We start from the raw sequence: 14,918 nt of genomic DNA on the forward strand, positions 1-14,918 counted from the left end.
GTTTGGCTGAGTTCTTCTGCTGTCCCCAGAAAGACTTGGTATAGTGTGGCCTTGGGATATTTGTTGGAAAATTGCTGCCTATGTCATGTAATTTCTGCAGCTGTGTTTTTTGGGAAAAACATCTTAAAAGCTTCAAGACGCCCTGGTTTTCTTGATATTATATTGGAAGCTTGCAATCTGCAAATCTGAAAAGGAGAGGAACTGGCCATTTCTTCCTGGGCAGGTTCATTGCTATCTGTCACCTTGTCACCTATTCTTGCTCTCTAAAGCCGTACTTTCACCTGGGCTGGCTGGAGGATCTAGATTAAGTGAGAGCAGAATTTTCAGTATGGCTGGAACTGTGACTTTCAAAATACCTCAACACTTTTTTTTTCCCTTCCCCCTGAAGTGTAAACCAGCAATTTTTGCAGAGCTTTGTAGTGGTAGAGCTTGCTACAATGAAAATAACAATGTAACAATGAAAATTTTGTGCAGTCTTTATCAGGATTTGGTTTTGAGTACCTCAGCAGTTATCAGTGAATATACTTAAAGTTTCTGTAATAAATACCTTCAAGTCTTATGTATTGCTCCCAGAAGCAACCAGGGCTTGAATCTGTCCACTTCAAAAGCAGAAAAATCTAATGGCAATTGCATCCACCTATTTACCTACCTAGGATAATAGATGATTCTTCTCTTTATTTCTTTCTAGCCATCAGACTCTGCTCATGTTTTATTTTCTTCTTGGAACAGCATTACAGATTTTTCCCAATTATTTATTTAAAGCCTTGCTTTTGCCTTGCAAGTGCATTTTTTTTCAGTGAGTCTTCATCCAGTTTCCCCATTATTTACATTATTTTGGACTACACAGTGCAGACCCTATTTCTGTCATACAGAGAAGAAAATTTGATCCCAAACAGCGTGCACCTCTGGAGAAGCAGCTGAGTAGTTGAATGGGAGCTGTGGGAGTGCTGTGTTCCTGTAAGTGACTTGTTGATTATTAGTTTTGGCCAGCTTGTTCTGGGCTGGCCAGTTTGCATCAGGATTGTCAGAGTGAACAGCTGAGGTTGCAAAGCAGGTTTCAGCCTTTCCCCAGCTTCGAAAGAGAGAGTTCTCTGTCTGGAGGAAACAGGGCTGCAATTTCACAACTTGTTTGTTCTGCATAGACCATTATCCTAATGGGATTTTTCACACATTTGGTTTGGATATACTGTTTTTTGGTGTTGATGACACAATCTGAGATGTATCCCTTTGCTCTAGGGCCAAAAACCTTGGCTCTCTTTTCTGGGCACTGTCTCCCCCAGACCCTGACTGGGTTTTGTGTGACTGCTTTAGTCCTGTATCTATTAGGTTTTTAAGGCTGTCTGGTGTGTTAGCTGTACTTTCTGAGCCACCTTAACAGTTGAGGCAAGTGCAGTACATTATGAATGGCTCTTTTTGGCATCACAGGGAGTTTCACATCTGGAAAGACAAGCAACAGGATCAAATTAGTAATGCATACCATTGCTAGTGACTCAAAAGGAAACTGTAGTAAGGGTATTGTAGTTTTTGGTACTGCTTCTGGGTAATTTCTGCTCTCTAGTCAGTTGCTTCTGCAAAGGCAGCTCAGGTTATTGCTAGGATGCAGTACTTTAACTGTGACAGGGGGTGTGCTTTCAGACTGCTCTCTTTGGGAGAAAATTTTTTCTTTGATTTGCTTTTCCCAAACAAATCCAAGCCCACTAAAAATTAAGCAGCTGTCATCCTGTCCCTGCCTAAGTGGTGGCTATATAGTCTCTGTGACACATGGCAACAAAAATTTTGTACCAAGGATGTTTAACTTTCTCTTGTACATCAGCTTACAAAAAGGAGTGGGGAGGATGCAGGTTTTTAGCATGTTCTTCTAAACATGTTCTTTAAAAGAACAAAACTCTACACTTGCTGTGTAAGTGTAGAGAGACCACAACATGCGTAACAAGTTTGTTTCAGAAAGAAATTCACAGCAATTTTGAAGGTAACCTGGGTGACTTGTCCTGTTTATGCTTTTCTTGTTGGGCCAACCAGACTTGCCCAGCAGGTCTTCCAGCGTAGCAAACCACAGTTCTGAAAGGATTCATCCTGGTTCAACTGGTGCTTGCTACCCCATCATGCCATCTTCTGATAGCCGTGATTGTGCTGCCTTGCCCCTTCTAGTTGTTTTTTTTTTCCACCAGCACAGATTGTCCCATGATGTTGCAGTGACTCTCTTCTGCTTCTCAAGTAGAAGAGCAACTTAGGTAACTACTTTAGATAAATATCTTGTATAAAGATAATATGGGAAATAATTAGGGCCTTCCCACTTTACATGTTGGGGTTTTTTGTTTACTTGTTACTACTCTTAAGTTTTTTTGTTTGAGTAGGTGTCACTAGCTGTATCTGAATATTATATAGTAATTTGAGTATCTTGGTGTTCCAGTAACTTAAAGTAGTTCCATTTCAGTCTCGCTGCTTTCGTGTGTTATGTTTGTCATGCAGACAAAACAGTCTCCATAGAGGAGTTCACTTTTTCATACTATAACTAGAGATAAAAATATCTAAAGGAAGATTTTCAGATGAAGGTATCACGATTTCCTAGTGGTGAACACAATGGCTTATTCTAAATGGCTAAAATGCATTGTTGCCTCCAGCTCCTGGGGTTGGTCCCACTTTTTTTTCCCGTTTGATCCCAGATGAATCATACTCTGCTTCTTTCATATTAAGATTTGAACTATCTTTCAGATTTATGTCTTTGCTGCAGTTCTGCAGCAGTAAGACAGAAAAATGTTGCCAGTTTTTATTTGCAATATGTGCTTTGTGATTGTAAAGGCTGTTCCTTCTCATGCTGCAGGATGAAGTTGTAGGTTTTGTTGTAGCTGTACATATCATATACATACAGCTGTACATATAGTATACATACAGCTGTACATAAGAGAGAGTTCTATAAACAGTGTGTTTTTTCCTCCTGGTATCAGGCTGTCAGAATTGTTTAGGTTGGAAAGGACTTTTGAGGCTCATATAGCTGAACCCCCCACTCAAAGCCAGGTCGGTTGTGCAGGTTCGTGTCCTGCCAGGGTTTGAACAGCTCCAAGGATGGACATTTCTCAACCTCATCGCGCAACCCGGACACATACTATAGTAAAGATGCTTTGGTGGTTTGGTTGTTGTGGGGGGTTTTTTGCCTTTGTTGAAGTGGGGTATCCTTTCTATTTTTATTTGTCCCTATTACCTCCAGCCTGTCACTGGACACTGCAGGGAAGAGTGTGGCTAAGTCATCTTTACACCTCTCTCTAGGCCTCTGTCAGATACTGACACATGGGTACGATTTTCCCTCTAAAGCCTTTCGTTCTTCAGGCTGAACAGTCCCAGCTCCCTCAGCCTCTCCTCCTATGAAAGATGCGCTGGTCTCTTCATCGTCTCAATGGCTCTTTGTTGTAGTTTAGCCCTAGCCACCCCTCAAGCCCCACACAGCTGCTGCAAAGCTCCCCTGCTAGCAGGATCTGCAGAGAATTGAAAGTAAAAGTGAGAAAACCCATGGGTTGAAGCCAAGATTAATGGGGAAAGCAAAAGCTGGGCACACAAGCAAAGCAAAGCAAGGAAGTCCTTCTCCAGTTCCCCATGGCAGGCAGGTGTTCAGCCATCCCTGGGAAAGCGGGGCTCCATCACACAAGTGTTTGCTGGGGAAGACAAGCACCATCACTCCAAACATCCCACTTCTTCCCTCTTCCCCCCACTTTATATACTGAGCATGAACTCATGTGGTATTTTCTGACTTGAACCCAGCAGGGAACAAGATCTCCACTCATGCAGCAGATGGGTATTTTTTATAAGATAACAGTAGTTTTTAAAGGGAAAATAAAGACAAAAGTGTCATAGCACTTATATTCCTGTCTGTGTTTGCTGAGTCAGACCCTGTTTGTCAGCTCTGTTCCTGCTTGCTTAGTGGCACAGCAGTAGTGATGGGGCAGATGAGTATGGCTAAAGTACTGTAGCAACCTGCTGGGTTCAAGATTTTAAAAATACAGATCATCAGCCAGCTGCTATTTGCTTGAAAGTGTGATAAGGGTAACAATAATAGGAAACTTTGTATTTGTAGCATATTTTCCTTACCCAGCAGCACTGGTATGTTTTTTTACCAGAGAAAACCAACACTCTTTCCTTCTCTCTTGCTCCTCTGTAGTACTTAACCTTTTGCAAAAAAGCGTGCTGGGAATGTTGTAGTGGTGTTGTATTCCAGAATTGCTGCTTCCAAAGTAACTTTTCTTTTTAATTCTAGAAAAGCCAGACTGGTTTCCATAAAGCCGTCTTACAGATAGAGTTTTCTTTGCGATTAGAATATGGTTTGCATTGTAACCATAGTTAAATTACTGTAGTTTCAATATACAATACACTAAAAAGGACTTCTAAGATATCAACTTAGGGTAGTCCAATATCAGATTGCCTCTTATTAAAAGCAGTCATCAGTATTACGGGTGAAACCCTGAAATTTTGACTCTTGCATTTTAAAACAATGGAAAAGTATTATGTGGGTTCAGTATTTAAAGTCATGTGCTTAATTGGTGAGAATCCTTTTTCACTTGTAAAAATTATACCTGTGGATAAAGAGACCAAAATACAGAACCCACAGCCTTGTCTGACAACAGGTCTAGTTAAGTAAGTGCTGACCGCTGTGATGGGAGGTAGTCTGTGGTGTTTCCATCATTGTCTCTGACCTTGGACTTGAATCACAAAGTGCAGAGTGGTAAAAAAAAATTGTATGTATTGGCTGTCTCTTAAAATTTTCAAATCCATCCTCCCTGTTTAAGGAGGAATAAAACATCTCTGGACCAAAATTCTATGGGACATTTTTTTCATACGATGGGTCTTGTGATCAGTGATTGTCAAATGAGGTTACTTCCATTCTGCAGTCTGAGTAAGCTGCGAATCTTGTGCTTGCACTAAGTAACAACTTGGCTGAGATCCTTCTATTCAGAATCTCTATGATATTTGTTTTATGAAAATACGACTCTTTGCTTCCTTCACTTACAGCATTACAACTTTTTAGTCATCCCCAGTGTTTAGAGGCTTTTGACCAGGAAAAGGCAAAAGTTCATCTTTAGCTTACATCCTTTTTTTTGGTTTATGGTCATCTTAAAGACAGTCCTGTAAATGTAGTCTTTATTTCATGTTGGAAATAAACATTTTTTGAACATAGGTTGACATTATTTCTTGCCACACTGTAACTGGGAATGACGGAAAATGGTACAGGATGTCAGCTTTGCACATAACTGAAGTGGTGGCAGTTAATCTGAACTGTATTTACTCTTGGCTCATGTTCACCTGCCTTTTTAGGACCTTGGTGACAGTGTGCTTCTAACTAGGTAAATTTTTGTGTGCGTACTTTAAAACTTGTCAGGATAATTTTCAACTTTTAGGCCTGATGATTTGATTGCAGTATCCCTTAATAACCTTTACTTGTGCTGATTTTTTATTTTGACATATTCTTTAATGGTGAGAAAACTTGCTAGACTACCCCACTGTTTCACGTCTCCTTCTAGACTTCAAACAAACTATTTTTTTTCTCCTGGTCATTATACAATATGCAGTATGTAAGGTATTAAAGCTTTAGGATATTAGTTCATGAATGCATTGATGTTCTTCTGGGTGGTTAATGTATTTTATCTGTCACTGGGGAGGAATGTGCTGTTCAGCTCGCTCCTTCTCCGAGTGCTCTGACTCATGAGCGCGAGGTGCTTCAAAAGGATTTCAGCACTCCCATCTCCTTCTTCAGTCTTGCAGTTGCTTTTCTAAGAATAGAAGCAGCAAAACAGACAGCGGAGTTCCTTCTCAGCTGCTACAGTTCATTACCACTGTAGTCATGAAAGCTGACATCAATCTTCACATCTCACAGTTCCTGTTTACCTGTGTGGCTACAAACACTGTGACTTGTACTGCTCCTTGGGAGCAGGCACCACCATCTACAGCTGGGCTTCAATTTGGATGTTTGAAGCTATGAGATGTAGGACTTGGGTGCCTCTACATGTCAAGCAGTGTTGTGGGAGTAGCATGAAATAACTGAGACCTCCAGAAAACGTGGAGGGTATGTCCAGTGCAAGACATGTTCTTGTAATGCTTAAGACATATTGAAACCCTTCCTTAAATATCTGCTGTGGTCATAGCTTCTGTATTCTGACAGGATCTATTAACTTTAAATGTTTTCTCATCATATAAACTGCTTGCCTAATACAACTGCCAAATGCTGAAGCTCTTGAAATGGTATTGCCAGTACTTAAGTCAGTGGAAGAAGTTTGCTTCCTTGAAGGTGAGCTAAGGTTTTGCTGATTATTGATTCTCATTCACAGATGGGTAAAAGGAGCCCTCTCTTCAGCCACAAGCGTCATCTCTTGTGCCAGTGAATTATAGAACTCAAGTAAACCATACCCATGAGGTCTTGAACGTGCACTCCAGGAAAATTAAGTCAGTCTTCAAAAGCAATCATTGCTAGAGCCTATTTCCAAAAGGAACTGCTGTGCTTTAGGAAAAACCTGGTTCTTGGGTTGGTTAGAAAGGTGACAGCCAGGGCATCTTTGTTGTAATTGTCTCCTGTTTTTAGCATTTCTGACTGTTGGTTAATTGAAGTAAGAGGGTGAGTTGACTTTGGGGATAAATATTGTGACTACTGAAGTGTTCTTGTCCACAAAGCAGATCTGACTTTAAACTGCAGGAGGAGGGAACAGAAGCCAAGAAGAACTGAGAGCAAAAAGAAATCTGTGTTGTTTCATACAATGAAGCGTAGAGGTGTGTGAAATTGTTGGTCACAAAAAACCAAAGATGGTGACTGGGACATCTTAAACCGAGCCTTGGCTTATTAACATACATTATAGGAATAACCTCCCTTTATTTGCAGCCTTCCCTTCCCCACCTGCTGTTCCTACTCTGAATTTTCTATTTCAAGTGTTTTTCTTCGTTGAAATAAAGGGAAAAATTGTCAGTGCAGTCAGTTTATCATCATAAAAATTTGAATCAAATTACCTGTAAAGGGTGCTCTTTTTGTTAGTAAAATCTGGTTTGAACTTGCTTGTTTACAACCTAAAGTGGTTATTGTGGTAGCCGTGAAATCAACAATACTTCTGTTAGGAAGGGTACATTCTTTAAGGGAAGAAGAACAGTATATTAAGCTATGTTTAATGAGATATGGTATTGTATGTATGTTCTTTTCTTCCTTTTCTGTGCTGTATTTTTATTCATCATCTCTACCTCTTGTGTGTTACTAAAAACAAGGTATGAAGTCTTCCTTGGCAGTAGGAATTTCGGACAGAATGGGTGGGATAAGAAGAGAGATTTTTCTCTTTCAAGTCTGATTTTATCCAGGTGTTTTAAAATATATTCTGATCCTAAAATACATGCTTAATAAGTGTAAAAGACTAACTGTACAGTAATTAGCTTAGTCCATTTTTTGTTTTCCTTTTTTTCACTGTAGACAACCAGTTCTCAGAGATAAATACCTTAACCTTTTTGTGAAGGGTAAAAAATGTCTAAGTAGTATTTAACCTTTGGCATCACTTCTGGGATTTCGTAATGCCAGCTATCAAAGAATCCCATCTGTTAGGGAGAGACAAATGAGTTGAACAACTGTACATGGTTACTCCAGTTGAAACATGCTTTGACGAGTCGTTTGTGAATAACAGTAAAGCAGGATTGCAACTTGTCAGACATAAATGCTTGACTAAGAGGGGAAATGTTTAAAACATAGAAATCTGGTTGTCAGGCATTAGTCACTGCTCAATACCTAACAATAACATTCTTCCTGCTAGATAGCAAGGTGGCTTTTGAGGAAGGCCTTTCCTCAATAATGCTGTTTATTTGTTGCTGAAGGTTTCCAAGCGATCGACTAAAGGTGGTTCTGTTCAGTTCTAAGAGTTGTCAGTCTGCAGCTTCTTGGAACAAGTTTTCATGAAGTCTTGTGACATGGACGGAAGTGATCAGAAGGGAAAATAAACAATGGATGGATCTAAAAAGGCAGGGTCCTGTACGTGGGGTGGAATAACCCTGTGCACCAGCAGCACAGTCTGGGAGCTGGCCTGCTGGGAAGCAGCTCTGCCGAGAATGACCTGGAGTGCCTCAAGGACAGCAAGCTGTCCTTGAGCCAGCAGTACCTTGTGCCTGGAAGGCCAGTGGTGTCCTGGGGTGCATAAGGAAGAGCATTGCCAGCAGGTTGAGGGTGGTGATCCTGCTCCTCAGTTCTGCTCTAGTGAGGCCACATCTGGAGTGCTGCATCCAGTTCTGGGCTCCTCAGTACAACAGAGACATGGAGCTACTGGAGCTGGTCCAGTGCAGGTCTACAAAGATGGTGCAGGGACTGGAGCATCTCTCTTAGGAAGGAAAGATGAGAGAGGTGACTGAGAGGGGACATCTTCAATCTTCTTAGGTATCTGTAGGGAGATGTCAGAGGACAGACCAGGCTCTGCTCAGTGGTGCTGGGCATAGGACAAGAGGCTGCAGGCAGAAACTGATGCATAGGAATTCCCACCTGAATATGAGGAAGAACTTCTTTACTGTGCAGTGACAAAGCACTGGAGCAGGTTGTCCAGAGAGGTTGTGGAGAGTCTCCCTCACTGGAGATATTCAAGAACTGTGTGGATGCAATCCTGTGCCATGTGTTCCGGGATGACCTGCTTGAGCAGGGAGGTTGGGCTGCATGTGGTTCCTTCCAGCCTTACCCATTCTGTGGAAAGTTCTGGAGTGGAAGTTCTTAGCTTCTCCCAGTTTCTAGAGAAAGTTGTGAATATTGTGTGGACTCAAGTCTAAATAGCAAATAAAATGGATATCCAAATCAATTACATGTTTACATATATTGTAACTTTTAGGCGATTTGTGTTTCAGTAGTTGTGATTAGCATGCTTAAGGTGACTTCCCTGACCTTGCCATAAAATGTCAGTCTTTAAAACTCGGTGCCTTTTGAAATAATAAGTTTGGACTTAAGTTGTTATGAGGCCAAGGAGATCTATGCCAATTCTTAGGGCACACCGTAGTGAAACTAGTGACTATAACAAAGAAGAGATGCTGAAAGTTTCAGAGCATTTTTGAAGTTTTAAAATACAGTATGCAGAATGAAGTTGTTCATGTTAATGTCCGGGCACTTGCACAAATCAGTCGACTGCCATTCTTCCAGGTGTATTCAAAACTATAAAATAAATCCAGTGAGTGGTTAGTTAGGTTAGTAGTCCTTTGCTCAGCCTAGTGGCATACTGTAATTGAAGTGCTTGAATATTTATTCTTAGCATCACTTGAATGCAGACAGCTACATTAAGGACATGATTACAAAGTAGCCAAGTGTTCTGAGAACTTGCAATAGCTAGTAATAGTTCAGTAAAAAGATGGAAAAAATTGTATTACTTTTGTTCTCTTTTTGGAGCTCTGTAAGGATTAGCTCATAAAAAGCTAAGTCTGCAGCTCATTAAACGAAGTATTTTCTTGATGTAGTACATCTTGAACTTCTTTTTATGAGAGAAGGATAAATATTTCTGTCCTGGGGCTCGTGTAATTGCAAGTAGATTTGTCTTCATCCTTTTCTGGTGAAGCCTTTTGCTCACAACCTGAAGTCACAAGTGAAGTCTCTCTTTAAGCAAAATCACTAATGTCTTGCCACGTTAAAATGATTTCTTCCTCTTTACTCCCTTTGTGTTATTTTACTATATTAAACTGCATTTGCAGAAATCTAGCTCTTGTCAGGCTGTAGACTCAGAACTGCTGTCTTTAAAAAATGCGCCCTGGCAATAGAAAGAAGCTGTGGAGGAAAGTTTGCTGGATCTCAGGACCCCAAGTAACAAATATTTGTCTTTGAGCTGTTTTTTTTCTTCTTACCGTGAAGCAAAGCAGTGTTGTTGGTTCTGCTGCCATGCAGCTGAGGTTTTGATTTCAACGTTTCCAACTGCATTGGAGGAATGTAATACTGCAAGTATTTCTTAAAGCAAAAGGTTCTCCTTTGTGTGGGGAGAAAATTGAAGACAAGCATTTATTCCTCCCACTGTGTGGGGACACAGTGAACTTAAAATTCTAGGGATTTAAGGGTTTGGTTTTTTCATCTCTATAAAACTGTAGTGGCAGCGGTTTTTCTGCACACTTCTGTGGTTTGCTGTTCTCTTTTCAATCCAGAAATGCTATGTGAAGGACTTGGACAAAGTGATTCTGTTCTCCTTGATAATCAGGTCAATCAATTGACTATAAAGCGTTATTAAGCACAAGAGACAGCCTGATTGCCTGAGGAGGAGTGACAGAGGGAGAAGCAGCTAGAGGAAGGCCAGCTGGTACACTGGGACTGAATAACCCACTACCTGTCAGCTGAGTGGCAGGAGCTGAGCTGTTGGCTTGGCTGCTTGATAGGTGTAATGAGTGAAGTGAATCAGTTTGAAGAATTAAATCAAACTTCATTTTTCTTCACCTTGTGTTTGGAGTGGGATCACAGAGCTCACCTTTTTCTTACTTTGCAGCTGAAACCTGTTAGCGTATTGTGAGCTGCTTGTTTTATACCCTCTTGTATTTAACAACAGTAGGTAAAATAGGTAAAGAGAGTTTTTTTCCCCCTGTGTTTATTTGACTGGATCTCTCTGAAAGTTTCAAAGTCAGACATTAGTCTTCACCTAGTATGTTAAAAGTGTACTTTTTTATAGCTAATTGAGCTTCATAAGTTCTCCTCTTTAGTTGTTTTCAATTGTATGCTGCTTCTCATGACTTGTATTTTTCAGTCATGCCTTCATTTTAATCCATTGTGAAGTTAGATCTCTGAATCATTTTTGAAGAGATTAATTTTAAATCATTCTACAGTTTAAATTTTTAGTATTAAATTGCTACGTTCCAGGGAAATATTTATAGTAAAGAAATGCATTTATTTTCTCTGAGTGATCTAGAAATAAAATAGTTTTATTTGGACACAATTAGCTGCTTGTGAGAAATTTGATTTTGTAGATACTTGATATATTTAGTACTTAGTTTTTATTACTTCTAGAAAGCCACAGTTCAGTAAGACTATTGTATATTGGCTGCTTAATAGAAACACTGAAGTAATAATTTCAAAGTCAGTATGTGGTTGATTCATTTCCCTTTAAAACAATTCTCATTTCATCTCAATTTCTTGCTCTGTGGGGTACTGCCATAGTGAGATATGTGAAATACTTGATCAGGAAGGTGCACATCAACTACAACTGCCATGGCCAAGCATTTCCCAACTTCCATGGCGTGAGGGAGAACATTGCAGGGAATTTGCACAAAGTAAGGAGGTGGGATAAAGGGGGTCTTCCAAGTTCATGGTGAGAAAAATAAGAAAAGATGTGTGCTTAGCTTTCCCAGGGAAAGGAAAGGAGATTGAACATTATGGAATGAATAGTCCTTTTCACCCTCATATCTCTAGTCTGATTTTTTCTACTTGTGACCAAATGCAACATTTTATATTTTTTGTGTTCAAGTCTCAATTCAGTACTAATTTTGGACCTGTTAGAAAGTAATAAAGTGGCAGTTTTCCAAAGTGTGATGCTAATTGATTTCTTCAAGGACAGGGAAGCTATGCATGGATTATTGCTTCTTGTCTTCAGTGTGTAGCCTGTTACCTTAGCATCAGTTAAACCATCTATTAAAAGACAGTAATTAGCCTGTGCTGAGAGTTTTTCACTGCCTGAAGAACTTTCAGCAGTACAAAAGAGTCAGTAGTGCAGGTGAAATATTCTGTTTGTTGTCAGAACTGAAAATAATAGCCAGTAGGAATCACTTAAGGTGCGGAACAAACACAGAATAAGTTACATCCTACATGCACGGGCAACGCATCTTATTTTTCTTTGGAACTTCATAGAGATCCTCTGCCTGTCTCCATCCTTTCCCTTAACCCTGCACTGCAGTGTCCATCCCTCTCACTGAAGAAAGACAGACTCTACTCACTTGTCTCTCTGCCCCAATAGCAGCATTAGACGTATTCTGGTCTTTAGTTCACAGCACACGTTTCCTAGTTTCCCATCCTGTGTTCTTTGGGAGGCAGTCTTCTCTTTCTCCACTTATGTTTTTACTTTGATGGAACCATCAATTTTAACCCTTCTTCCTTATCCCAGCATGGTTTTGATAGTGTAAGTCATAATCAACTGTATCTTCCTTCTGATACCATTCTTGCCGCTGGAGCATCTGGTCTATAAAGTATTAACTAATAGATTCTGTCATCTGAGCAGCATTTTCTGAACCCATTTCCTTGCCTTTAGCTAACTTGTTTAGATTTGAATGAATGAGTTTGTTTAACATAGCATTTTAAACCTAATGATCCAAATACAGATTTTTTGTTTCGCTTTTACTGGAGTAGAATAATACTAGCGAGTGTAGAAATGAAAAATCTTGTGAAATTTAAAAAAAAACAAACAAGCCCAGCCAGCAAAACCCACAGTTGACAATATAATTTTCTTTTTAATCTAATGAGGTGAGATAGATGAGTACGAAAGCTGGGTCAAAAAGCTTATGTAATTTTCAGACCCTAAATATAGAATGGTGTAATGACACAAAAAGATCAATCTCTGTGCACATGTTCTGGTAGAGTATTTTTGTTTTATTCTTATTCTGTGCATGCAGTTTCAAACTAAGCTGGATACCCCCTGCTTAGAAAAACAGTCTTGCTAATATTCCTGCCTTATGCTGTGTGCCAATACAAATTGACACATAGCATGTAGGTTTCTTTATGGTTATAGTCTGGGTGTGGGGTCATTTTGTTGATAGAAAAATTTCCATGTTCTCAACCTTTTTTTTTTCTTTTTTTTTTTAATAGTAGTGGAATGGGGTGATGATGTTAAAGCAGTGTCAGAAGATGAAGCCATGGTGCTGGTGAACCACCAAGCGACGGGTGACGTCTGCACTCTGATGATGTGCCTTCAGGACAAAGGCACGGTAGGCTACATCCGGGGCAGGGAGTGGCTGCTGTGTGTGCTGCGTTCCCTGTTCACATCCCTGTGTGGCCCTAATGGCTCACTTGGGGGTGTTAACCCATCAGCTCATCTCAGTAGGGAGCTTTTTTGTTTGGATTTGGTCCACTGTGACAGCCAGTAGCTTGGAGCTGGTATAGACCCTGAAGGTTGTCTTTGGAGAAGGTGAGCTGTGAGCTGAGTCACTGTGCATCCAGTCAAGGTTAGCGCAGAGGGAAGCAGATCTCCTCACAAGAAATCGTGTACTTGACTTTTTCCTGTCGCCTCATGCCTTTGTGCAACTCAAGCCAAATTTGCGCAGACCAACACAGGTCTACCTTCTTGGTTATGACTTTATTCCAGCATGGAGTTTTTCTCAAAGTTAGAGCAAGCCGTGTATGGGATTTTGGTAGGAGTGAGGGCTTGCCAAAGTTAAGCTACCTAGCTAAGGTCCAAATTGCTTGAGCTCTTATTTCATGAGCCCTTAAGGATTTCTTGGTGAGAAGTTTAACTAATGTTAATTGTTCCATGCATGGCTGTTCAGAAGATTCATGTCTAAGGAGTGGAAACCAGAGTATAGGAGCTAAACAGGCTATCAAATTCGTGTACAAGTCAGGAAGAAGAGCATGTGTGCATGACTAGGCTACAAAGGGAGGGAGGCATACCTGTCAAGCTGAAAAAATGCAGCAGCTGTATCTGTCTTGGTGTTGTCTTCTTTCTTGAAGTGTCTTAGTGTTGCTTCCTTCACCATACCCTGAAGAAACAGTGCAACAAGAACTGGTTTTTGTTGCATCTGCACAATTTGTACCTGGCACTGTTTTTCTTAGTACAAATTAATACAGTTATGGGTATGCATACCTTTATCAGTGATTTATCATTTTTTAGAAAGTTTTCCAGATCTTATTTATGACAGCAAAGCTGATTAAAAAAAAAAAAAAAAAAAAAAAAAAAACCCCAAACCAATAAAAACACCTTTTAAACAACCCCACCTCACAAAGTATGAAAATGCTACTCAAGATGGAGCAGACACCTTTCTTTCTACACTAGTCTAGAGCAGGCTGTTGTAAAAGTACTTTTGATTGCTTTCAATTCTTTTGGAATTGAGGGAATTTGGTATATATTCGGTATATATACAGTACATTCTGTGCTGTACCCAAATGAGTAGAATGACAGAACAAGCTCTTTAATTTCCCTCATCAAAATTGTACATAGGACAGTCTTGTGGTAAAGGTATGACTGTGAGGGTGGATATCTATGGCATAGGATCTTAACCACTAGTTTATAGATATAAATCTAAGTCATGTTTATCCCATTTGACCCCATAGCTTAAACATTTCAGTCAAGACAGAGTGAGTTTCAGTGAATGTAGGAGATGATAAAAATGAAGGAAGGAATTGAGATCACAAATAATCTTCACTATGGAAATTATTAGGTTTGCATGTTTTCAAAAAAGCAGAAAATCCCTAAAATCACTATTTTTTCCCTTAAGTAGTTGCAGTCATTGCTCTTGGAATGTGCATGTCCAGAGCTTAATATGGCTTTGGTGTTTATAGTTTATAAAGAAATAAAACAATATGAGGTTCAATACATGCTTAAAATACAGCATGAGTAGTACAAGTGGCTGAAAATAATGAGAAAGATCAGGATTGTTTATCTCTGCTAGAACTTGCTGGATCAGGTGCCTTTAAATAGCATGCTTTGTATTTCTAAAGAGAGTTGTCTTTACTTAGTGTGACTGTGAAAGTACTGGAGGAAAAAAAAAAATAAACCTACCTGTCCAAAAATAATCATTGTACAGTATGCAAATGCTTAAATTAGTCAGCTTTCCTTAAATTCAGTTTAAATTTAATATGGAGTCCTTCACAAGCTCGATACTAATCTATCAGCAAGATTGTAATTTTCAAGAATTTTTTTTGTTTAGGAGAGTTAAGCTTGTGCTAGTCCAGAACTTCCTTTGCTTGCTTTTACCAGCCAGTACAGACCAAAACCAGATGTAATCTGCAAGTGCTTAGAGTTTAATGCTGCTTTAAAAAAAAAAAAATG

At 39.7% G+C, this 14,918-nt stretch overlaps 1 protein-coding gene across 2 annotated transcripts in view; it reads left to right on the forward strand.

The window, feature by feature from the left end:
• The window catches only part of LPGAT1 (lysophosphatidylglycerol acyltransferase 1), a 58,437-nt gene that overhangs the window by 14,278 nt on the left and 29,241 nt on the right, over window positions 1–14,918 (forward strand). For both annotated transcript variants that reach the window (XM_041476957.1, XM_041476958.1), the window contains exon 2: window positions 12,743–12,861. In XM_041476957.1, the coding sequence (XP_041332891.1) occupies window positions 12,743–12,861 (119 nt within the window). The remainder of the gene's footprint in view (window positions 1–12,742; window positions 12,862–14,918) is intronic.

The sequence above is a fragment of the Pyrgilauda ruficollis genome, unplaced genomic scaffold (genome assembly GCF_017590135.1).
Source record: "Pyrgilauda ruficollis isolate IOZ18807 unplaced genomic scaffold, ASM1759013v1 scaffold4, whole genome shotgun sequence".
Lineage (NCBI taxonomy): Eukaryota > Metazoa > Chordata > Aves > Passeriformes > Passeridae > Pyrgilauda > Pyrgilauda ruficollis.